This window comes from Vollenhovia emeryi, unplaced genomic scaffold (genome assembly GCF_000949405.1).
Source record: "Vollenhovia emeryi isolate VEMERY1.0 unplaced genomic scaffold, V.emery_V1.0 DF939167.1, whole genome shotgun sequence".
Taxonomy (NCBI): domain Eukaryota; kingdom Metazoa; phylum Arthropoda; class Insecta; order Hymenoptera; family Formicidae; genus Vollenhovia; species Vollenhovia emeryi.
In genome coordinates, this window is record NW_011967199.1 from 688,706 (window position 1) to 714,394 (window position 25,689).

Genomic DNA, 25,689 nt, shown 5'->3' on the forward strand with positions numbered 1-25,689 from the left:
GAATCACTCCAGCATCCCCTTAACTTGTCGAGTTAAACGAAGCGTACGTCTCTGTTTTTGCTTCAAACCAGACAAAGCTAGACATACAATTTAACTATTAATTAGCTCACCAAGAGGCCGGAAAAACCGGCCCTTAGAGCCTTTCCATTTTGCTAAATCTGAGATATTTCTCTGTAGCGCCTAATCCCAGCGAGAAACGACTCGTCGATCGGTGCCGAAACAATGTCGAATCGACGTGAATGCGACAGTGTCGATGTCGATTCGGCGAATCCTTTCTCACTGGGATTATCCGACGAGATATCGTTTTCTTATTCGCTTTGTATCGCTTGGGAAAAGGCTGAAACGTCCTGTACCGAGAGCGGCTGGTGGAGCTTATGAATAAGAAATAGCCCGGCAGGCCGGGCAAAGTCGGGCAGTACCTCACACCACGTCCGAGTATCCATGAGAACTGGACCGTTCCGGAGAGCTCTCGCGAGCGTGTATCTCTCTCTCGTCATCTCGCTCTCTCTTTCTCCCGCGCCCGCCACCTTCGACACACGAGAGCGCAAGATGTACAATCCTCTCTTTCTCTTCACTTGCTCGCGCGCCGATCGTCGCGAAGCGCACGTAGGTATCGCGCGCGGATCGCGGCACCGGATTGCCCGCCCGTCTGGCACGGTTTGTTCTCAGAAAATGTAGGTAGGGAAATTGGCGCGCGCGCGCGCCGGGGAATCGCGATATCGCGGCGACTTTCGTCCGGGCCGACGATAAAGGACGCGGGCTGGAACAGGCGAGATGTCGTCCCCGGGGGTGAGGGGACGGCATAAATTCGCCGAGCTACCTTCCCCGCTGCCGCGTCTCAATCGCGGCGCGCGAATTCCCCGTCGTGGAAGTTTGATTAGAATCGCGGATTCCCGTCGCGCGAACAGGCGAAAGTAAAAGGCGACGGGGCGATACTTTCGTATTTCTCGGAACGATCGGACGCGTAAGATAAAAACGTCTCCCCCCGGTCACTTTTAATAACGCTCTTCGAATGCAAAGCGCAGCCGGGCCCCGGGCCGGGCCGGTATTTTCTCAGGCGGCTATAAAGGTTGACAATGTTTATCGCACGGGGCGGTTTTTAACCGGTTTCCTCTATTCGCGACGCGCGCGGATGTCCCTTCGGAAATAGGCAGGAAGATGCCGCGGCTCTCGCGCCCGTGGCCGTTCGCGCGGTCAATTTTTCGCGTGGGTATACGATCGCGTTGCCATTGTTAGTGGCCGTTAAGGAAAACGGGTTTCTTCAGGTGAAACGCGACCGTAGGTTTCATTACGGCCAATCCATTACAACGACGCGGCGCGTTACGACGTGGAACGAACATAAGTGTCGAGACAAGTCGCGCCGCGAGATCGTTCAGTCAAGTCGGAATGACTTATTTCTTCATCTCGCCGAGCTCCTACGCCCGCGGGATCTCGGCTTTCCCTGAATATATCATTCCCGATGAATTTCCCGCGTGCCTCCTCGTCGCCTCCTCCCGCCGCGCCGCGTCGGTTGCGCAAACGCTTTCGTCGTGACAAGTGTTTGGCGAACGACGCCGGGCGTCGTACGAAATGGTGAAATCGCGAGTCGAGAGGAAACAGATCTAAGGATCGTAAGATAAATTCTGCGCCGGATTATCGACTTCGATACCGCGCGCATACCGGTTTGCATCCCCGGCCCGTGCGGCGTGCGCGCTCGCGGACGGGCACCTGAATCGAACGGACATTGTCGACAGCGCCCGGTATCGGGGGGACCACTTAGGCGCGAGCTGCTACGTGACTTCGCCCGCTTGCACTCGCTCGGGATCGCGCGCGAGCGACGCGATTTCACACGTCCCGGAATCCGATTTAAGCCGAGCGCACGACGAGGTCGTAGCGCGGCTACGATCGCACGTTTTAGAATTGGAAACACACCGGTTTCTCCTCGCTGCACGCTCGCCGTTGCCTCACACTCGCGGGTCCCCGATCCCAGACCCCGCGACGTAAATCGATGCGCGAGACGCGGACGAGAGGCGGAATATGCCTGCCAGTCGAGCGTCCGATGCCGCCGAGCGTACCTGCGAGATTTAATAACGCAGAAAAATTGCCGTTAGGCGGAACGAAAGGTTTATCGCGGTAGTTTCCCCCGGGAATCGTTTACCGTTCGCGACAAGAGAGACGCGTCTCACCCGGGTCGTCGGCACCGATTCGGCGCTTTGTTCGACCGGGCGATTCAACGTGGCGATTACTCGTTAGGCGCGACCAACCGCGAGCGACATAATTACAAAGGCGCGCACCGCCCCGTCCGTGGAGGCGACGAAAGGCGTGGTGCTGCGTTTGCAAAATCCGCTGGCCTCCGCGAGACGTGAGTCGCATTACTTCCACATATGTAGGTTAATGTCAAGGGAGTACAATAATCCGCGAATATATCTTCGGCGTGATTGATGACGCGCCGCAATCGCCCATTCTGCCGCGCGGAATTGAAGACGCTGCTTTTAATTTACGACGACGAAAAGGAGATTCGCCAACGTGTAATTTGCGCTTTAAAAGGATAGGCGGCGATCTTGAGCGGAGGTCGGCGATTCGCGCCGCGCCAAAGGAACGCTTTTTGCGGAGTCTCCTTTCCCTCCCCGCCCCTTGCCTAGAGGAGCTTATCTTCTAATGATTTTAACGCGTCGATCGTGTGACTCATCGGGAATTCGCTTATTTACTTTTCGCTCATCGGGGACGCTAAGTAGCCGCCGGAGAGAATTCGAGGCGTAAATTAACGGCGCAATTAAACGAGATGAGAGATCGGCGGTGCCGTCTCGCCGTTAATATCGCGAGGGCGGCGTTTTTAGACGTTCACCGTTGTATTTACAGCCACCTAATCTCCAGTTAGTGAATTTCATCACCGGCAAACAGTCGTGACATTTCACCTGTGCTCCGTTGGCCTCGATAGTCAAGCGACCACATTCGCCTCCGCAGATAAATACGTGCATCACTTCCGTGTTACCTTATGACCTACCTTAGTAAGAAACTAGCTACAACGAATGTGGGCTCGCTGTTACGATTCTCCTCGAACTTGTGACTTTTTTTTCTTTTTTAATGGAATAACGCGATACGCTTCGTCAAACTTTGGTAAATTATAATTTACGTTATTGACATTCTACCGAAGTTGTTTTAATTTATTCATTTAGTTGAACAAAAGGAATATCAATAATTTCAGAAACGCATGTATTAGAGATGTCCGAATTTTTATGCCGAGTCGCATCAACTTCTGTTTCCTTTTTCGAGTCTGAATCGATAGAATAAGCCAGTCGAATCGAGGGGTAAACCGCTGAGGGCATCGCGGTCTACAGTGTGGATGTACACGATTCGTATTCGAGTCATCTAGATTTCAAATTCTCGAACAATTCAGAGTCGAATCGTGGAAAACCAAAATGGTGTCCCACCCGATTCGACTCGCTTCAAATAGTTCTCACACACCTCCGGCACGAATTCGTTCGGATAGATCTCGCTCCTTTTACACAGCCGTACGTCAAAATTTTTGAAGGCGATAATTATTAGTCTGCTAACGCAACAGCTATCGGATATCGATCCTGCATTCGCAGCAGCGTGGATAATTCAATCTGGATAAAATATTGATAGGAACGCAGTAGTGAGCCCTACAATCTTACACAACTTGCCGCCCGAGAAACAATGGGCAAGAATAATATAAAACTTTCTCGATTGGGAGTGGCGGGTCGAAGATAGTTTGTTCCCGGGACCGATGCAATGCTTCACCGCGTAGAAAAGCTTCCTAATTATCATTAAAAACCGCGCCGGCCGATGCCGCGGCCGCCACAGCGCGAGCGCAACGTGAGATTTATTACCCGAGGGCCCGATCCCTTTCGGTTCAACTCAATTACGCCATTATCGGTCGTGATCGGCGATGAGGCAACGAAAATCTCAAATCTGTCCGCTTCGCATTTAATAGTATATCCTGCTAAGTGCTGCGTGCGAGAGAGATTAAATCGCGATATATTAATAATAAACTTATTAGGGCCACGATAGTTTAGTTACTGTCCAATTACGGGCGAGGTGGACGGGCGCGTCGAGCGATCGTGTACTTGCAAAACGGCTCGTGTCGAGTGCGAGAGCGAGCGAGCGAGCGGCTGCGCCCTTATCGCGCGGAGAGCGAATGGTATCGGCGGCCGCGTGATGCAGCAGCGTCGAACGGCGGAATCGAGGCTACGAGTCGATTCTCATGGCCTCGGCTCATATCGTCTTTCCGGGCGGACGAAAAATCACACGACCCGTGAGGTCGGGATTTAAATCCGAGCGCGATCTAGTCGTCTCCGCCGCGTGCCGCCGTTGGCGATCCAGCGAAATTTAATATCACCGTAACGGTGCAGATTCGCGCGGCTCCCGCGACGACAGGGATAAAAAAGGAAGAGGGGGGAAAAAAAGAGCGGATCCCGCGCGTGCTCGCTCTACATCGCTCCTCCCCTCCCCCGCGTTTCCTGATGCAGTTCTCGTAGGCGCGGGATTAAAATGCCTCGCATTGTTATGGCGTCCTCTTGATACGCCAGGCGGCTGTAATACGAGTATGTGGCACGAGAAGGATATATAGCGCGCGGAACCTGCATCGAGAAACGATATACGAGGAGGGCCTCGGGATGGAAAGTGGCCGGCGCGTCACGACAGCTCCGTGCGATCGTACGCGATACCGCCGCGGGCAGTTATCCCAAAGTTACGCGCATTTCATGCGCGCGGCCGTGGAAATGATTTTCCGACACAACGAGACTTCCCATACAGCACGCATGTCTAAAAGACATCTTTAAGTCGTCTTTTGGACATATCTAAACTAATAAAGTTCTGTACTAATTTGTACAAAATTGTACATCTTCACGAAATACTACTTGCAATAATTTCTTGATTTGAGAACATTGTAATTTGTGGTACTATTTCGTAGATATTTTTACAAAACAATTAATGTTTCAACGAAGATATAAAAATTTCTATCTCAAGTCAATTTTTATAAATTTTTCCCCGCTAGGGCATACAGCACGCATGTCTAAAAGACATCTTTAAGACGTCTTTAAGTCGTCTTTTGGACATACATCTAAGAGACGACTTAAAGACATCTTAAAGATGTCTTTTAGACATGCGTGCTGAATGCCCTAACGGAAAACGTTTCTATAAATAACTATAAAAATTGACTTGAAATGGAAATTTATAGAAATTTTTATATTTTCGTTGAAACATTTTTTTAAATATCTACTTTAAATAGTACCACAAATTACAATGTTTTCAAATCAAGAAATTATTGCAAGTAGTATTTCATGATGTACAATTTTGTAAAAATTAGTACAAAACTTTACTAAGTTTTGAAAATTTGAGAACCAACAAAATCTTAAAGAATGAAATCATCTGCTTACTTGTAGAATATTACAAAGTGTTCCAGCTCATTTTCATGTTAATTTTTATAACACTTTTTAAATTTACGTAGAATTTCTTAGATTCTGGCAGTTATATTTTAATTTTTGTAGTATATTTAATTTTTTTTTGTAGAATTTTGTAGAATTATTTCAGACAGGGTAGGTTCAGCCTCGACGCGACGGGGGAGAGAAGAATACTTGACCGCGATATCTGTATCGCGATGCGCAATGACGCAATCAACAGCGGCGACTTCTCTTTTTTTTTTGCATGCCTTGCGACACGATCGTCCTCGTAATAGCTTCGCGTATTGTCTCCGATAATGTATGCGCTCGCGCATTTGCGTACATCTAGAAGCATCTCGACGCACGCAATTTGCGGATCCGTGTACGCGGGCACGCGTATGTGTGTACGCGCGTATACGTATGCCTTCTCGGAAAGTTAAGCGGCTTACGTTCGATGGATGCGAGAGGCTAGAGAAAGTCCGTGTACATACTCTGTTTCGCGTACGGATGATAGCGCGGGAATGCGCGAGCGTTTCGGCGTTATGCGCAACGTCTCCGCGATAGAAAGAAACGCGAGAGGATATTCCACGCTAATAATTCGAGATGACACTTTACGACGACGTCTCGTGGGATGATTAAGGACACGCTACCGAGCTCATGAAAGCTTTATTTAAGGCGGCAGTTAAGTGCGCAGGTACATATACCGCGCTGTCCGCGCGATATGTCGTCATTCACCACCTGCGTGGGACCGTAGGAATTCGCAGCCGGTGACACCACGTGGCGGGTCCGTGGGCGTGGTGTAAAATGCGGCGTTATTGAAAAACTGGGTCCTGCGCGAAAAGCAGGTACCGCCCGCGAGCCGTCGGTACCTCCCGCGTTCGTCGAGTGCAGCCGCACGTGCACCGTGATTCCAGGCTATTTGTGTCTTTGATATAAAAACACATGAGATACAGCAACGTTCGCGTTTATGATACGAGATACTTAACCATGAATCGTGTCATATATAACGAGGCATTTCACTCGATTTCGCAACAACCTGCAGAAGCACTCGTGTCCGAGAATTCAATTTAAAAAAAAACTTTAATAGAATTCACGAGGCTCTAATGTGAAAGCACAAATACGAAGTAATAAGGGAGCAAGAGCCAAGTCAGGAGGTTGGCGTCTAAATAATTTTAATTTTTAAATCTATTGCGAAAAATAGTACTTCAGCCGGCACTGAAGAAAATTTTCGCTACCATGGCTAATCATGATTTGCTAAAAATATTTTGCTGCCATAACTATAAATTTCTAAACCACAGCGAACGGTTTGCTGTCACACCCAATACAATAGACACAGTAGCAAAATATTAGCTGTCCATATTTTACAACTGAGGTTTAGTTACCACGTGCAGTTGTTTTTTTAGCTACGGCAACTACATTCTTTTTTTCAGTAAGGGTTTGAACCTGGACCTCCCTCTCGCTACCCAGTGGAAACAGTGAAAACATCAAAATGACAGTCTAAGGCCCGGTTTCACCAACGTTGTTTAACTTTGAGCTTGGCTTAATTCGTTGTTTGTCTCTCTCCAACTGTTACCTTAGAAAGAGACAAACATGCATTGAACCAAGATTGAAGTTAAACAACATTTGGTGAAACCGGGCCTAAATCACCATCAAGGCATGATACGTTTTGCAGTCCAATTATCATCAGTTTGCCATTACTTTGACTACTCATATCCCTCATCAATTTGATGGCATTTTGACATCACTTTGATTAGGCTGTTTTCACTGGGTAGGCGGGCGTCTCACCAATTCGACCACCGTGGCGTATCAATGAAAAAGTTCTGATTTTTATCAAATGAAAAATTTTTTTCCCCGTAAAAATACTCAACGTCGAGATATTATATCTTTGCAATGCGAGGCATTTAACGGCGCGCAGATTGGATATTTCGCGATGTCTCAGCCAGCCGCACGATGTTTGAGTTAGCCTTAGGCAAAGATCATTACAGACGCGGTGTGTTCCGTCGCCGTTGTCGAGTGTTGTGTACATTGTCGCAACCCGGATTCGATAGGTCTTAGCGAAGATCGCGAGCGCGGTTCGCTCGCCGCGTGACGCGCCGTCATCAGGGGTTAACCCTCGGTACCGGAGAAATCACACAAAGTGCCTCCCGAAAAATACAACAGCGCCGAGATCCGTATCTCGTTAGAGACAGGCCGGATAATCGTACGACTTAATTTTCGGAACGATGTTACGTGCCGGCGCATTGTATGCAATAATACCCCGGGGATCGTGGCCGCGGATGACGCAACGTGCGGTACTCGGCAACGATCCCGCGACGTGGGCGCACGTTCGTGTTTCAGAGCGCGCGCTTGAATTTAATGAGCGCTCCATTTGATTTCGACCCGCTCCTCGTCGTTCCGCGTCACGACGGGAATTCGCGGGGCGCATTCGCGCTCGCCTTCGCGGTAGGAAAATTTATTTCCGACAGCGCGGCCGACGGGAGCAGACCGGAATGCCGGGCACACGCGCGTGTCTATCTATTTGTAATTGACTTGCACGCCTCTTACATAACTGCACTCGCATTCCGCGCGCGGATAACAAAACGGCCGGTTAGCGTCTCGGCCGGGATTATTGACTGCCGACAGGGATGCATAAATCCGGCAGGAACGCACGAGAGACCTGGTCGTGCGAATCGGACATTAACCAACCACGCCTTGTCCGAAAGGATCGCGGATTCTTTCATCCTTCGCGCGCGAAGTGAGAGTTTCGCTATCGACAGCTGCTTTCAAGATTGACTCCGCCAAGACTTGTCAGACTTAAATAAATCATTCATCTTTATCTCTGTCGTGGCTGACGTTACGAGAGAAAGGGGCTCGTTTAATTTACTTGATCAACGTTGACAGACTCAATCCTTGTACTGTTCCTATAAGCGTTAGTTAAAGTTACAGTTCTCTTTTTACGAACAAAATTAAGAGGGGAAGCGACTCAAACGTTCGTCAGCTTTAATTAACAAGTACAAACATACACTGATAGAAAAATATGTAGTGTGTGAAAATACAATTGCATAGTAAAATAATTATAGTCAGGAATATCAGTTTTATAGTAATTATTACTATAATATTAGTAATAGCAATCATATAGACGCAGTAATGCCAACTATTTAAAAAATTACTATAAAATATAAGTAGAAAGAATTGTTACACGACTTTAGGCTGGCAGTGGGTTTATTTGTTTGGCTCCGACGTTTCGACCATACGGGTTGTGGTCCTTTTCAAGGAATTAGATAATCTACAAGTTTTGTAAGTCTTAGAGGACAATTGCAATTTAAATTTTATCGATTGCAGAGTGAAATCAGTCGGATTTTGAGCCACATAAATTATTATTTACTTACAAATGTTACGTCATTAAATTAAAAGGGAGGTTTGACGTATCTGGGGGCGTCACTCGGAGAATTGTGTTCGAAAGCACGTCCATCCACCGCCACGACCACAGTAAAACTAAATTTTAAGGTGGTATAGAGGAGATGTGGAGAATTTTTAACAATAAATAATAAAATATAAGCTTTTAACTATTATTCTGTTAAAATATCCAGGTAATGAATAGTAAATTAGTTAATTATTTTTATATATTACAGTAAATACAATCACAATGATAGTAAATTTAACTACATTTCTATCATCCACCTTACTAATCACATGGTAAACAAAAGTGACGTGGTTCGGAATGTCCTCCCTAGAGGGACGCGCGGTATAAGACTTTCTCGTACACACAGAAAAATATTATTGTACAGTCAAGAAAAGTAATTACTCAGTTTATTTTATTCCGTTTAAGTAATAGTTTGCTTCAACAAAGAATATTTTCTTAATAATAGTTTTAAGCTATACTTGTTACTAGTCTTAGAAAAACTTGCCATCTTATACTCAAAGAAAGAATTTATTCTTCTTTGAAGAAAATTATAAAACTTATTGAAGAATTCCGTATGCTTCTTTTAACCAAATCAGAAGAAACAAAATTGTTTTGCTTCAAATAATTCTATGTATTCTTGTTTGAAGTACTAGACTTACTAAGAACCAGAATATGTTTTGAGTAAATATAACACTTGCGACGACATTATGATAGATTTGCGGATATATAAACTTATCAAATACTTGGAACAAATAATATTTACTTGCAGGTAGTATATATTTTTCTGTGTGTAAGAAGAATCTTTTCTTTGAAAGGTGCTTTCTTGTACTATTCTTTATGAGTGCAAAGTGACGTAACCAATGACCATAGTGAACGCAATGTATTAATATATATAATAAAAAGCGGGGAATATTACTTTCAATATAAATACGATTATTACTATTGCATGCAGTTATTCGAAATTTTACTTGTGGATGTTATTGCAATATTTATAGTACACCTTGCCAAATTAAAAGCTCGTTTTGGTTTATGACAACCATATCACAAGTTGCATGGACCAATATTGTGTCTATGAGAACTACAATACATTGTTAGGTCAACCATAACTTACGCAGTGAAAAGAATTAAAAAATGCGGTTGGCTCCTAAAATGACTATAAATTATAGTGAGATTGTGGTAACTGCAACCTTTTTTTTCTACCAGTGTATATCGTATTAACAAGTAATTAACTAGCGTTATTTGCGGGAGCAAATCCGTAGGGAGTAAAGTGTCCGGGTCTTAATCTTCCGGACGAACGCGGGTTTTCGAGGAGTGAAAAGGTAAAATGGTTTCCGCGCCGCTGTCAACGCTGTTACACCGTGCAATCAACAATCTAACGTATGATTAATCTAATGTACAATTTCCGTATTTGCTCTCGCGCGCGCGCGCACGCTGACGCAACCCGGCAAAAAGAGACCGGCGTAAGATAAACAAATGAGGGAGAATGAGTCGCTGGAATATCGATATATAGCCGGAGGTACGAAGTGGCGTCTTGAGGATTTACATATAATCAGCGAGCGGGTAGTCGCGCCGGGGACCCGCGGTGAGTACACGCGACTCAAAGGTCGCCTTGTTACGAGGTGATTCCTCGAGTGGCGAGTGGTCTTTGCCATTTCCCATGAGCGCAGCCATAAAGGCGGCGGAGGTCGACCGACCGACCGACCGACCAAGCAACCCGACCAGCCAACCAACACGATGGATCACAGCGATAAGGATATATGCAGCGTGTTCTGCGGCTTGTACGGTACACCGGAAGTGATCCCAGCGCGCTCGCGCGCGTTTCGAGGAACGGTCCGAGAGAGGTAACCAGTCCCCGTCGTTCCCGTCTCGCGGCAGCCACCGTCTCTTGTCTCCGCGTTTCTGCGCCCGCGGTGATGTTTGCCGATATATTTTCGCGTGGGCGCGGATCGACCGACCCGAATGCCAGCCGGCTCTCTACCTTTTACTTCGGGATACGCCAAACGAATGCTGTCTACGTGGGCAGCGCGGAGTGGTATTATAATAAAGTCCCGCGGAATGATAGAAAGGTGCAGGATGCTAATAATAGCCTTTCGCAGGGTCGCCGCAGGTCGGCAGGTGTGCTTCGCGGTATCTACTGTTGCCCGGATCGGTGTCGTCGACTCGGCGTTGTTATTGCGAGCCTCGTGACGTGCAGTCTCGGACGGAGCCGAGAGAGAAAGAGAGAAATGTTTCAGCTCGCGCGCGATAAGCGAGAAAAAGAAATTAAAAAATTAATAAACGCCCCGAACCAGTTGCCTGATTTTATTTAGAGTACTTTGTACTCGGATATAATAAGAGCGGCTTTGTACGACCAAATGACATTGCAATATCGGCGATCTCGGCGATCGGGAGAAAGCCGTAAAAGCCGATAGAGCGACGCAGAAATCGAAACAGCCGTCGATGCGAGAGCGATTCTTTTCTAAGTCTAAACCCACACACAGGCGTAGACGAGTCGTAAAGCGTGTAGCCTAGCAAAAATAAGACCAAAACCGTTAATGGCCATTCGCACAACCGCTAGTTGGGTGGTAAATGTCCATCGGCCATAAATCGTCCGTCCCGATCGGTGGCGCGGTCTTATATCGCGCGCGCCGCAGCATCGGAACAAAACGACAAATGGAGCGGTTTGAGCGCATGCAGAACGCTTTCCGGAAAATTTATGACGCGCGTCTAATTGTCGGTGTTCCCGGCGTATACACCTGAAATTGCGCGCGTACACGCTCCGACAGTTTAATTTCAAGAGCAAAACAAGAGCGGCGAGACTCGAGCCGCGTTATCCGACGTCATATAATCGCCCCTCAAAAGAAAGATCGCTCGGGGATAAGAAACGCGTGTCTCGAAAAAGAAACGAGGGTCTGCCACGCCGAGACAAAGAGTCCCTCGGCGGTGTCGCGCGCGGGGAGCTCGCTCCTCGAGGGTTTGCGTCGCGGCGAATTCGCGCGTGTCTCGCCGGCCGACCACTCGAATTCGGAGCGCGCGCCGATAATGAGCGCCAGATTAAACCGCGCGCGGCGGACACGTTCGAGCCCCGGGATTCCCACGACGTGGAGCGCGGACTCGGCAAAGGCATCCACGCCCCAGAAAGCGACGTATCGAGTTCCACGATAACCCGCTCGCCTCGGCCACGACGTCCGTCTTCGACGCCTGTCGTCGCCGGGGCTCCCTGGAAGTTGTGCAACGCGGTGCACACGGCTCGTTTCCTTCGCGATCTCTCGGTGCACGACGATGTAGATCATGCACTTTTTTTGCCGCGCCAAGATAGAGATCTTGCTCGCGAATGAAACCGAAACTGGCCGCTCCCACGTGAGCGTTAGGTGCCGCTTGTCGTTGTGAAGCTGCGACGCGCGATCATTTCGTTGACCACCGCGAGGGGAGATGTAAATAAGTGTACAAACAATGCACGGAGTCGAGATTACAAAGTTCTCCTGATTACTAATATGTGCTGTACCGAGCCGTTTACAACACACGGGAAGAAAAATGTAGCTAAAAACTGCATGCGGTAATTAAATTTCAGTTGTAAAATATGGACAGCCAATAGTTGCGCTAGCTAAACATTTTGCTACTGTGCCTATTGTATTAGGTGAGACAGCAAATCGCTCGCTGTGGTTTAGAAATTTATAGCCATGGCAGCAAACATTTTTAGCAAACCATGATTAGCTACGATAACGAATTTTTTCTTTCAATTATGTAAGGTATCGCAACGTGAAATATCTTTGAATGAACAACGATATTTGATTCCATTAGCTATGCAGACGCGGACGAGCGGGGAGCGTGAGAATAACTTAACAAAATTACCTTTTTACAAAGGGTACAAAAAGAGCCAAGTATACGCGTAGGAAGAATAAATATATAATGAACAAAATTTCGGTAAAAAAAGTACTCAAATCTACCTTTTTTACAAAAGGAATGAAATCAACAAATTGCACCAACTGTAAAACTCGTATTAAAATGTTATATCCAATGATTATAGAATACGATTTTATATAGTCAAAGTTTCGAGCGCATTGTTTTACGTAGCAATATAATATGCATATTAATAAAAACATGAAAGATGTGTAAATAAAAAATTAAACATTCTCCATTCAATTAAATGTGATTATAAATAGTTTCTAAATTTTTTTTATATTTGTCAATTTTATGCAACACCTTTTATAATTCGGTCGAAACGTTTGATGATTAATTTATAAATTCAGTAAAAAGTTCCATATTGGACAATTTTGCACGAATACCTGCATGCGTTTGGCTCGCATAGTTTTCTTCCCTCCCCAAAAATGTGTTTTGGAATACTCTTCTAAAATTGTTGAAGAGATGCGTGCACTCAGAATTTGAATAGAATAAAAGACTTTATTGGAAGAAATAATTAGCTAGGCAGACGCGGACGAACGTGGAGCGTGAGAATAATTTCGCCAAGTAGTCGGAGTACAGAGCGGTCGAAGTCTAAATAGGTATCTTCGCATTCAATGAGCATCGAGCGTGAGAATGATGTTTGAGACGAAAGTGGAAGGCATTGCCGTGGCCGTTTACATACGACCCGGCTGCGCGGAGATAGACGTCGGCGTAGAGGCGGACAACGAGACAACTTGTCCTGTCAGCGAGACGCCCCGAAAGAATAGGAGCGAAGGAGGAAGCTAGGAAGCGCGGCGGGACTTATTCGGCCTATTTACGGCAATTGTTTAACGGGAGCTCGCGAAGCGGGCGTTTTCTACACGTTAGTTACACGCGTAATTGGAGATCCGCTCTTTCCTGTCTAGCCCTGTCTCGCGAACAACAAAGGCAACCGTTGACAGACGTGCAGGGAAATTGCAGAGTTGCGCTTTAGAGAGGGCGGGCCCGCGATCGCACGAACTTTAAATAGAGCTCCTCTCCGCCGCGCCGGCACCAAACCTTTAATTATGCACGATCGGTGGAGCAAGTGGCCTCGCGAATGCATTGTCGAGCCCTGGCATACTAGCCGCGATTACACTGATTAAAATATTTCAGCGAACTAGACGAACTGTACCGCCTCACGTCGACGTTGGCAGTCGACTTTCCCGCACTGCGAACGGAGAGCTTCTCTATCGGTGGTAAACCTTTAATTATAAGCGATCGGGCGGCGATTTCACAAATAGACATTTCTGTGCGCGGCATATCGTTTACGATTGGAATAAAATATTTTATCGCGGATAATACCGCGATATGTAGGCGAGCGGGATGTACGTGTCTTACGCTGGCATTGACTTTCTCTGTGTCTTGGATCGGCTTGGATGGGAAATTTAGAGATTCGTCGCACGGACCGTGGCGCGGGCAGGCCTCGCGGGGAATTTCGAGATTCCGCTCCCCGAGTTTAGAATAATCCATATTCTTTTTGTGGGCGTGAACCAGATGTAGGAGAGCACGCAGTCGCGGTGTCGCCAGGTTACCGTAAAACGTGACTGGAAGAACAAGGGTCTCGATTCTCCCGCAATATCCCGAGCCGCTGCTCCGCCGCCCGGGCTTAATAAACTCGCCGTCCTTTTTCACGTCCGCCGCGATCGCGACTTGTTCCTCGTCTTCATTCGTGGAAGGAATTCGATTAATGCGCAATTGGAACGACTGTATCTCCGTTGCGTCCATGAAGCCCCCGGTGGTCACGAACGCGGCATAAAATGCAACGTGACTCCTTCCCATCGCCGTGTGTTTCCCAACGAAACACTTAGCGGTCGTTACACGTATGGAAATGCGAGCAGCCTCGATTTCGTCTAGAAAGGCATTAACACGAGTGCAATTTAATTCGAACGTGTCACCGGATTTGTAGAGCAGAGTAGCCGTCGCGTTCCACCTTGCGGCAGCCTTGAGAACAAAATTGCGAAGTCGCGTTAGAAGACGAACGGAAATTTGCTCGCGACGGCGACAGAAATAAATGGAAAATCTAAAATTACGACGTCTCCACTTATTGCTCACTTAATCCCCGAGGGTGCTAATGTGACGAACGGTCGTAAAATCCGGCGCGCGGGACTATAACGGCGCAAAATTGGTATCTGAGGCATAAAGCAAGTTACGTAAAGCGACTACGGCCGCGTTGATGATAACTCGCCGTTCAATTAATTCCCAGAAAAATAGCGCGGCCCGCGGACGAAGATGCCGGCGTTAATAATCACGAGCCTCTCCCGTTTTGCAGGTGATATAGAGGACTGTCTGGTGGCTCCAGTTTCCCAAGGTCAGTTCACGCCGCTGCCAGAAGCCTTGTGCTGGGCCATTCTGGAGCTGACTTCCCAGCGGCAGGCGGCGACCTTGGACACCCTCAGATCAGCCCTGAGGAATGCCTTCCCGGCCATGCAGAGGCCCAGCCGCGAGCTCGTTTACGACGCGCTCGCCAAGCTCATGCAAGAACGAAAGATCTATCACACGTCTCAGGGCTACTTCGTCGTAACGCCCGAGACCAAGAGGCTTAGACGCGACTCCGGTAGCTCCAGGCGGTGTTCCAGGGACGTGAACGGGTCCAGAGGTCAGGGTAGCATGCTGATGAGCAACGACGAGGCGGTGGCGCTCGTACATGGCGAGATGCTCACTCTGCGAGACGGCGATGTTACGCATCAGGCTGTACAGACCAACCTGGCGGACGTTATTTGCGGAGGTAAGACGACGAGTCTCGCTAATTATTTTCTGAGCCTGACGTCACCCCGAGCCGTTCTCTCAATAGACAAAGTCCATCGTCTCCCGTATGCGGCGTTTCGACGTGTACGCGACGACTTTGGAGGAACGTTATTAGTCGAACATTCCCCTCTGCCAGGTTTTCCGGACATTTCCGTTCAAATGTGAAAACGCGAGGTAACGTGAACGCTGCTGGACGAGACAGGCTATTAATCGCAACAAGCGTAGATATACGTCACGCGCTTCCACGAGAGGAAGCTGTCGCGCTAGAAGCTGACGCTGTAAAAATATATATCGGCTGTATAAATCGCGCGCGAGAGACGGTGTCGGGTGACGACGCGATTAACGTGCTTTCGTCTTCATTCGGTAGTAACCCGCGGAGTTCCGCGCGTCTTATTAGATAGAGTGTCGCGTATCCCGTTGTCTCCCGTGGCGCGCGAGAAGTTATCCGCGAGGGAAAGTTTCCCGTAACCACGTTCCCCGTTGAATCGCCGCGCCGTCCCGCGATATCAATCGCGGCAGTTAATTTATAACGCGTTGCCGATCAATTTAAACGCGTTAGCACCGTTTCCACGACGCCGTGAACGTGCATTACGCTGCGGAGACCGAAATTATGCTTCAGGAAAGTACTAAATATAGTGCGACAGAGTGGAGAAATTCTCGTTATTAAATAATATAGTCGCTGAGAAATTTATGTACGCTGCAGGCGTGACATAAAGCGTGTGCGAAGAGGGGGGGGGGGGGGTCAATTCTGTGTCTTACAGCACAGTGAAAATGTTAAAAGTGAGCGGCCTTGTCTCTTTTTAAGAGGACGGTTAGAAAGAGACGAGTAAACCGCCGATCGAAATTATGTACAACAATGCCCATTCTGGGGAAAAAGAAGACGGTCAGCAACCCATTTTGGGGCCCACAATTAGTAATCAAATTATTTTGGATTGTTCGTAACTGGATTCTGGGAAAATTTTTCACCGTTTCTTTTTGTAGTTAAGCAACTTAACATTTCGGTTAGTGCCTCTTAGGTGAGAATTAACTTTGCGTTACTGAATATCGACAGAACTAATTGAGAGAATTGATTAGTGTAACTTTAAATCTTTAGTTAGATTAGTACAACTATGTCTTGGATATAGATAGAACAGCTAAGTGCCAATTTTTAGTTACGCGGGGTAAAATTCATGAAAGATTTAAGTTACGAACAATCCAAATAATTCGGTTGCTAATTGTGGGCCCCAAAATGAGTCGCTGTCTTTTTTTTCTCCCAGAGTGGACATTATTTTATCTGATAATTGGCGCATTAATAATTACTTTGTTTGTCACTGGAAAGGGTTACCTTCAGTGACCGAAACGTCTGACATCAAATTAAACATGTCGATATTTATATTGTCAAAGAACTGACTATTGTGTTCCGTTTCGTCTTCCATCTCATTACAAACATATCGTCAAATATCAGTTTATCGTCACATGCTCCTAGCGCCCTTGTCATAATTAATAATTATTTTATCTTAGTTTTATCTCGTTTTATCCTATTCTAAAATATACATTCAATATTACACATTGATCGAAGACAATTTTTTCAAAAAATTTAACGGTGGTATAAAAGACTGGCAAAGTTGAGAAAAGTTAGCAACGATACTGAGTCACTACAGAGAACTAATGCTCCAGCAGGATCTAATGCCCAAACTAATGGACAAAAATGCCTAGTAATGCCCGGTAATGCTGCAAATCTGTACACCACAGTGCCCTCAGCAGTTTACCCTTCGGAAAGAGACAAAGCTACTCGCTTTTAGCATTTTCACTGTGGCGTAAGGTACAGAATTGACCCCCCGAGGTGCGTTCGCGCCGCGTTATCGTGCCTCGCGCAATTTTTGCGACGCGCGACGCCCGATGACAAAAGGACGACGCGCACAAAGGACGAAGGGATAAGCCGGGCGCGAGGCCCGAGATCGATTTTGCCGTGTGTCTCGCGGGAGGATGCGCGGGAAGCTGTGGGCCCTCGTAAAACTCGCGAGAACGAACTCGCTCCGTCCGGCAGACCGGTCGGTCCAGGCAAACTCGTTCGGCACGTGTTCGGGAAACGTTCCGATTGTGTCCAGGAGAGGAGAGCAGTTCGCTAAGAGCTGCTCGCTCCGCGAGGGCCTTTTTCTGCCGGCGACTATACTCGACGGACGGGTCGGGAGAGCGTTTATGTTGTTGTCGTCCTTGGTAGCCGCGCAAGCCTCGCCGCCGGAAAGATCGTCGATTCCTCTCGCGACCGCGTACGAAAAATCAGCGCGCGATCTTAATTTCGCCTTTTGCCACGTTCGCGGAAGTGCGTCCCGGGGAGGGACAACGTTCGCTCTCCGCCACACACACGCCCGCTCGCATTCTTATTCCCGACCTCCGTCGTCAGCGTTTCTGGAGCCGAGAAATCAGGGCTGCGCTGATCCCCCCTCCCGATTACGCATGAAAAATCCCGACGCAATTGTCGTTTCGCTGCGCGACAGAAGTTCTCTGCGCACTTTTTCTCGTCCTCGCGGCAAAAAGTTCTCGCGTTTCATGATATATCGCCGGTCGAGACCTTTATACCACAACGCAGGCGGAAGCTTCTTGCGGCGTGTCCTTTTTCAGTCTTTTTCTCTCAATGTTGAGTGCGTGCCATGCGTACGCGGAGGAGAATAGAGTCGCCAGCGCACGAGCGAGCGAGAGAGAGAGAGAGAGAGAGAGAGAGAGAGAGAGAGAGAGAGAGAGAAATATATATATATATATATATATATATGAAGAGAGAACGGTTTGGAGGAGCCGACGATGCCTGGAAAGCGTTTAGCACAACCGATATATTAGCTATTGGTCACGACATTGTCTACCGTTACATACGCTGTCGACATCGTTGCGGAAAGTGGGAGAGAAGAGAGGACCACACGTATATAATCTTCCTACTTTTCTCTTACTCGTTTCTCGGCTGATTCTCACGCTGGTAACCCACTCGTCGTCGGTCGGTACGTCGGTGTATCGCCCGTGGCTGTGTACCAAGATTAAACTCTCAGGAATGAGGGTATTCCACTTTTTTCCGTTTCTTCCTTTTTTCTTTAAGTTACAACGCGCCGCTCGGTCATGAGATTAACCCTTTTAACCGGAGCGACGCGTCGTTCCGATATTTCCGCGCCGCGTAGAATTCGCTCCTCCCAGTCGATCTGTCCGGTGTGGTAACACCTTGATTTTCCTCACAGACACTTTCCACGATTATTCGTGTCTTATTTCACAGCACAAATATGAGGACTGTAAAATCTCTAATAGCGAATTCGGCAGCTTGCACTCAGTGCGTCACCGTCAAATTGACGTCGATTTAACATCGTTTCGACATCGACGAGTCATTTCTCACTGGGTATATTTTTTAAACATTCAATTCATTTTACGTACAGTGTACACATGTAATTATTTTACATAATGCAAAGCGTTAAAAACAATTTTGCCTGTCTCTCTTCCAGGAAATCCCAACGACAAAGTCCTGTTCGCCAGGTGTCGGTCGATGCCCGGCCGTCTCGAGAGGCGACACTCTCTGCGGCTTTGGGGCTCGGCCAGACGTTTACACAGAAGCGGAAGTTCACGGTCCCTACCGCGCAGACCTGAAAGGAGCGACACGTCTTCCAGCGCGGAATACGCGAGCACGGACAGCGCGCCTCACAGTCCAACCAGTGAGTCTAATCGGGGAAGGGATTGCGTGGTGATGGGTGACTGCTTTAATGGGTGATGGGTGAATCGTTTCTATCCACAATGCTCCCGATTGTATATAGCTGTCCTTTCAAGAGCATAATTTCGGGGCTTTTTAGCGTTACATAATTTTAATTATATTTGTATTCGAAGGATGTATTCGCAGATCGAGCGATTTTTATTTGGCGCCTCTTTGAAAGTCGATCAGCTGATTATCACTAAACACAGTGAATAGCTGACTGAAAATCGCAATGGTAGAGCAAAGTCCTTCTATTATGAGATACGCTTCTAACAAGAGATAGCGGAGTTTCTGCCAAATTAATAGGCATCATCTGTTGGTTCCACCATGAATTTATTGTCCTTGGAGTGAAATCTCTGTTTAGTGGAAAATTGATTGTTAGATCGCGTAATCGTTGCGGAAAAAGATTCATGATTGAATTTGGACGTTGAAAACCTACTAACTCATAATAGAGATTTTCTTTTCTCTATACTTACAACTGTAAATCAGTGAATATTCACTGATTGACTTTTACAGAGATGCATTCTACCTTTTTCTGGTTAATAGTTTTGCGACAAACGTCCTAACTAGGGACAATTATAAACAATTGCAATTATTGCGGAATATCCTATGTACATATAGCTCGTATAATATTACAATCCAGATTGCAGCTTCGTAGTCACCCTGTAGCTGGCAAGCCCTTTCCTCGTTGTCTTCTAACAAAGCGCAACAAAATCCAAATCCTTTCCTCAAGGCTTTTCCGGGATTTTTTCAGAGAAGATAGGCCTGCTCTCCAGGCTCTTTCGGCGGAGCACAAGGAGGAAGGGCGCACCGTTAATGGGCACTTTCAGTGCTCAGTATCCCCCCACCGAGTGGTTTAATCCGCGCGTCGTGCATCTGCATAGCGTTGCCACGCAGACAAGGGCCGCCAGCCCTTCGGTAAGTTGCACGCACTTCCCGAGAAGAACTAGCAAGACAAAACTGCTTACGCGGTACTTCTAGCGCCGCAAGGCCAATTAACCGGTTTCCCTGACAATTAATGAAAATTCTTGACGCGACAACAAAACGAGCCATCAGCGACGTTGAACTTGAAAAGTTAATAACAATAAATGGATGCAAACGATCGATATAATTGGATTTGGAATTGAATTAAAAGCAGAAAATAAGGATGTCTTGGTCGTAGCGAACTTTGGATCAGAAAATTAGATCGATTGAAATTTCTTCGCAGATGATGGAGGGTCTAGACCAGTCGCAGGCCAGTTTCCAAGTATGGGACGACTCGAGCTCGGTGCGATCGGCCACTTTACCAAGGCGACATCGGCGCCAAGCCAGCGGCGACTCCTCGAGCTTGTTGGCCAACTCGACGCCAAGGAGCTCGCGAAGGCATCGGTCACCGTGCTCCACTCTGCCGAGGTCCAAATGCTCCAGTCTGAGCAGATGCACGTCCAGAGCGTCCGTTCTGCCGCCCAGCACCACCAACCAGGAGGGCTATCAAGCGCGTAATCAGACGCCGAACGATAAAAACTCGACGAATTCGTCGCCCAGCAGAAGCGGCGGCAGCTCCGGTTCGGTTAGAACGATGAATGCCAGCCCGGCTAAGACGGCTACGTTGGGGAGGCCTAACACCAGGCAGTCCAACTCCAGAAGACCAAGTCACGACTTCAGCAACGGCGGCACCAAGTCGGCCAACGGCTCTCCGCAGCACAAGGTGAATTCATAGCTTTGTTACAAATATATAACGAAATATTTACATGAACGTGTACTTTCCTTCATAGAAGAAAAGACTTGTAAATATTTCCAGTCATTATTTACAAATGTATCGAAAAGTGCAAAATTTGTTTGGATAATAACAGATCGATTAGTCTATGTAATCTCGATATAATTTAAAAAATTTTCTTCGTTTCAATTTTTCTGTTATCTCTGAACAAAGAAATTTTGTTATCTCAAGGTGCTGCAAAAAACTTCGTCGGGCCACTCGTCTCACTCTAGCGGCAAGTCGGTTTCCAGTACGAAATTGACTTGTTCGCCATTGAAGACGGCCACGCTGTCGACGAAATCGTCACCGCTCAAAGTCGTTCAGCAAGGTTCGCTGACTCCTCTGCAAGAGGCACAGAACTCGATAACCCTTCAGGTGTCCACCAATCTGAGCCCGTCGTCGCAGGAGCAACGGACGATACAGAATAGCGTGACGCTGGCTTCTAACACGACCAGCACGACGACCATTTCCGGCTCGCCCGGCACGAAGATCTACGTTCAGCAGAATAACTCACCGATGAGGTCCGTAATCACTTTCGAGAACGGCACGGTGAAGACGAAGATTGCCGAGAAGGAAGTCATCGACTGCAAGGAGAAGCAGGAGAGGGAGCTGGTGGCCGAGAAAGCCTACAAGACCCGGGTGGACGACGAGAAGCTTTTTAAATCGAAGCTAGACGACGAGAAGCTGAACAAGCCGGTCAAGGCTGAGCGTCCGTCGTCGCTGTACGCGTCGAAGGAACCAAAAGCGAGCCTTTTACTGTCGGAATCCGACAAAGAGAACAAGCCGAAAGTCGAGGATGAAGTGCCTAATAAGCTAAAACTGACCAACCGCCTCAACAATAGTCAGGCCCATCTGATCGACGGCTCGACCAACAACGTCGACAAGAACGCCCTGGTGCACGAGGCTGCCGCGTTGTCCACCACGAAGAACACCAACGACGCGATGAACAACTCGCGTAAGCTCAGCTTGTCGCTGTCGAAGGACGCGCTGAGCTACCGCAATCTACTTCATCCCGGTTCGAAGAACAACATCGCCTCGAACCCGCCGTCGCCCACCAAGTCGTACGACGGCTTCGGCGGCTCCTTCAACGACGTCTACATCGAGAACCTCGAGACGGTGAAGCAGCAGCGGGCTCCTCAGGGCTCCGAGCCCAACCTGGACAAGACCGTGAGCCGAGGCTCGGATCTGCACTCTTATCCCAGTCTCAGCGACATGCAGGTGCAATTTACCAGCCTGGCGGCGCAGAAGATCCTCAAGGGCTGCCCGATCAACAGCGTCGACACCCTGGTGGAGGTGAACATGGCGGCCGCCGATAAGCCCAACAACTGCGACGTCACCGTTCACACGGATTTCGGCCTCGTTTGAATTTCGTCCCCTCCCAAGAAACAGCCTTCGATTATCGTACCATAAGGGTGGGACGAGGGGTTGATTCTCGCGTCCCGTCCGAGCATATTGCGTCCATAAGAAAAAAAAAAAAACAACGTGCCTCGAGGCGAGCAGTATCGAAGGAACGTCACTAACGCCTTGCTTCTCATACACGAGGATAGAAAGCTACTCTTTTCCTTCTTAAGTTTTGTTTGTTAGTGGAAAAAGGCCACGGCTTGCGTAAGAATATTGCACACGGAACATGCGTAACAGTTACCAGTGATCTGTCGCTTACGTACATTTCTCCTCTCTGTGTTCTTTAATGAGCATCCGTGTTCCCGAACGATCGCTGTGCCAATCTTTTGTACTGTCCGGATTTATCAATCAAATTTTCGATCTCGCTTTGAGGCGATTTTTTCAAAGACCACCCCGAAAAAACACCCCCCCCCCCCACGATCGAATTACTGAACGTTTTAATATATAGAATTTCAAATTGAATTGTAAATCGTACAATCGAATGACAGACACCCGGTGAGAAATGACTCGTCGATCGATGTCGAAACGATGTCGGATCGACATCGACACCGTCAGATCCCGGTGAGAAATGATCCGTCGATCGTTGTCGGTTCGACATCGTTTCGACATCGACCGACGAATCATTTCTCACTGGGATTGATGTCGAGTCGACGTCAATTTGACAATGTCGATTCGACATAGTTTCGACGAATCATTTCTTATCGGGCAGGTACTTTGTCCTCGCGTTTCGTCAAAGTTGCACCGGAAAGACATTGATAATGCTCTCTCGGGCAGGCGGCAGTCACCGTCTCAAGTATCAGTTTTTGGTAACCCGGGTATCCGAGAATGAAGTACACCTGACTCTTTTCAAGACTCGTAGGATTCGTGGGTACACGCGCGCGTCGTAACGTTTGTAACATCGACGGTTTTGCGTCGCTTTACTCGAGCTAAAGCGACTTGTCAAAGCGACATATCTCGTGTACAACGGTCACGCGCGACCCGCAGAGCAAACGGGGAGGAGGTGAAGGACCTTTTCCGAATTCAAGGCACTGCCATTTTTCAAACTGCGCACTCACACTTCCGGGCATTTTTTATACTAATCTACTACGCCGTCGCGGCGATAAACGGACCTTCGGGCCTTCGTAGCGAAGTAAGAGTAAACGGTACAGCGAAGTTTTGTAACGCGATGCGTTTAGGGGGGGGGGGGGGAGAGAGTCCTGTGAAATCTCTCTTTCGGACGATAACGTCGCGATAAAGCGGCGAAATGCCTTTATCAGGCGCGCTATTAAGCGCGAGCTTAACCGACCTAAAAATTAATAGCAATACCGTCCCCAGGAAGCCCGGATAACGTGGAAAGGATCGAGGAACGATCTTGCGAGGGTCGCGACTCCCGTTGCGCCCCGCGCACAGCGGAGATTTGATATCAAATATACATATGTTATACATAGCGTAGAGGAAGGGCGTTTTTTTCCCCCGGAGCGCGCGGCCGGTACCATTCGCAATTAGTGCAATCGTAAAATCTGTAAGTGCCAAAACTTATCGTAGTACTTAATAACGACCGCCTTAACGATTCCGTTCGCACGGCGATTTCGCGCGGTGCCGTTTCATCGGGCGGCGACGACGCCCAGGCGGGAAGTGGCTTGTCGATCGACGTCGCAACCACGTGAGTGCGACGGACTCGATGTCGATCGACGAGCCACTTCTGACCGGGCGGTGACGATTTCGGGTCAGGCGCGAGCAAACGCGCGGGAAGAAGGAGAGGGAATGAATCTTAAGTAACGCCAATCGCGCGCGAAGCCGTAGTTTTATATTGTTAGAGAGAGGAAATAAAAGAGGTAGGGAATTAACGTGAGCACGAGAGACGAGGAATGAGAGCCCGCTTTGTACATTTCGTACTCTGTACCGCAGATTAACCGATCGACGACGCGGGTTCGCTCTACGTTTCGAAAAGCGCCGACTTTCCGCTGGTGTCGTTTCTTTGAGTCACCCGTCGTTATCGATTAAATAATTACGAGTGTCGTGCGTCGATTGGTGCCAGAAATAATTGTCGCTTGCGAATTATTGCTGCTACGCAGGTAACAATTCTTTATGGCGCTGCTGTATAAATTATTATTATTATTAGCGCTAATCTGTATAAATTATTAGTATAATTGATCTTTTAAACGGTTTAATGCGACTTGAAATATATTCAGAAATTTTTTGACATCGATCTCGGTACAAACACACGCGGGAGATTTTTAATTATTTACATTATAATTGAACTAATGTGTGATATTTGAAAATTTGTCAAGGATGATATTGAGGTCCGTTAAAAATGAGTTCAAAGCTCGATTGATTCAATTGTCGGGTGATATTTCAGTAATGGATACAATTGATAATTTCTTATCGATAAACGTGTTGTTAAAACAACAAAGAGATTAGAGATTACGATTAGAAATTTTTCCTCGAGCGACTCTGCCGGTCGAACGACTATGTGTCCACTTCTACCGGTGTAGATCAACTTTAATCTCGGTTAGGTCGTTTACCGTTTCCTAATTTCAATTCTCGGAATTGGAAGGAGACACAAAGTGGGTCAAACCGGGATCAGAGCTGATCTGCGTCGATAGGAACCCAGAGATAGCGCGGAGAATCCAAAGAGTATCCAAAGAGAATTCTTTCTGAATTCTCGAACTGCAAATGAATTCTTTCGAACTCCATTTCTGCCCTAAAAAACATTCTCCAAGAGTCCAAAAAGAATTCGTCCTTACGTCACGAATTCTAAGCTCCTTTTCAACTTCAATCCCGTTCCACGAGAAGTCGGGAAAAGTGTTCCATGGAGTCCTTTTCCAGCGAGAAACGATGTCGAATCGACATCGACGCCGTAAAATTGACGTCGATTCGATATCGCCTTCGCGTCGTCAATTTCAAGCTCTTTTTTTTTTAGCTTTAATCTCGTTCCACAAGAAGTCGAAAAGCATTCCATGGAGTCCTCTTCAAACCATCGGAAGGGCAGCCTCTCTGATGCTTCCATTTCGAGTACGTTACATTCGGAGAGAATTTAAAAAGACAAACGAATCCTCTTTGAGTTTCGATCACCTGCGTTTTGGGAGTGGACGTAGAAGTTATCCGATTACATTAATCGGAGGATACGGCGGACGTCGCTCTCGGGTCCACATTCCCTCGGGGAAAGTCGGCGTCCGCGAGCGGCGGGAACGTTTTCCGAATCCGCGCCCCTTATTTCTTATCAAAACTAACTTGTAGAGTACCACTGTATAATCTCACGTATCATTATAACAACGAAAGCATATGAGTAATAAAGAAAAGAGTTGAAAAAGGCGTCGTTACATGCATTATTGCGCGGGAATCACTTACCGCCACGGAGTTCGAAAGGTCTTGTCCAGGCGCGGCCGCCATGACACTCGGATCACAGTATAACCAGTATGCCCACTCTCTGTCGGCACCTTTGATCTGAGCCACAGTATAA

The 25,689-nt window shown here is 47.6% G+C and overlaps 1 protein-coding gene across 2 annotated transcripts in view; it reads left to right on the forward strand.

Moving 5' to 3' along the window:
* The window catches only part of LOC105564247 (storkhead-box protein 2), a 99,570-nt gene extending 74,029 nt beyond the window's left edge, over positions 1–25,541 (forward strand). Inside the window, exons 4-8 of one of the 2 annotated variants that reach the window (XM_012016483.1) lie at positions 14,936–15,391; positions 18,870–19,076; positions 19,845–20,029; positions 20,319–20,798; positions 21,039–25,541. In XM_012016483.1, coding sequence (XP_011871873.1) covers positions 14,936–15,391; positions 18,870–19,076; positions 19,845–20,029; positions 20,319–20,798; positions 21,039–22,211 — 2,501 coding nt within the window. In that variant the 3' untranslated portion in view covers positions 22,212–25,541. The remainder of the gene's footprint in view (positions 1–14,935; positions 15,392–18,869; positions 19,077–19,844; positions 20,030–20,318; positions 20,799–21,038) is intronic. The other variant, XM_012016484.1, reaches the window with a different exon arrangement.
* The last annotated feature ends 148 nt before the right edge of the window (positions 25,542–25,689 follow it).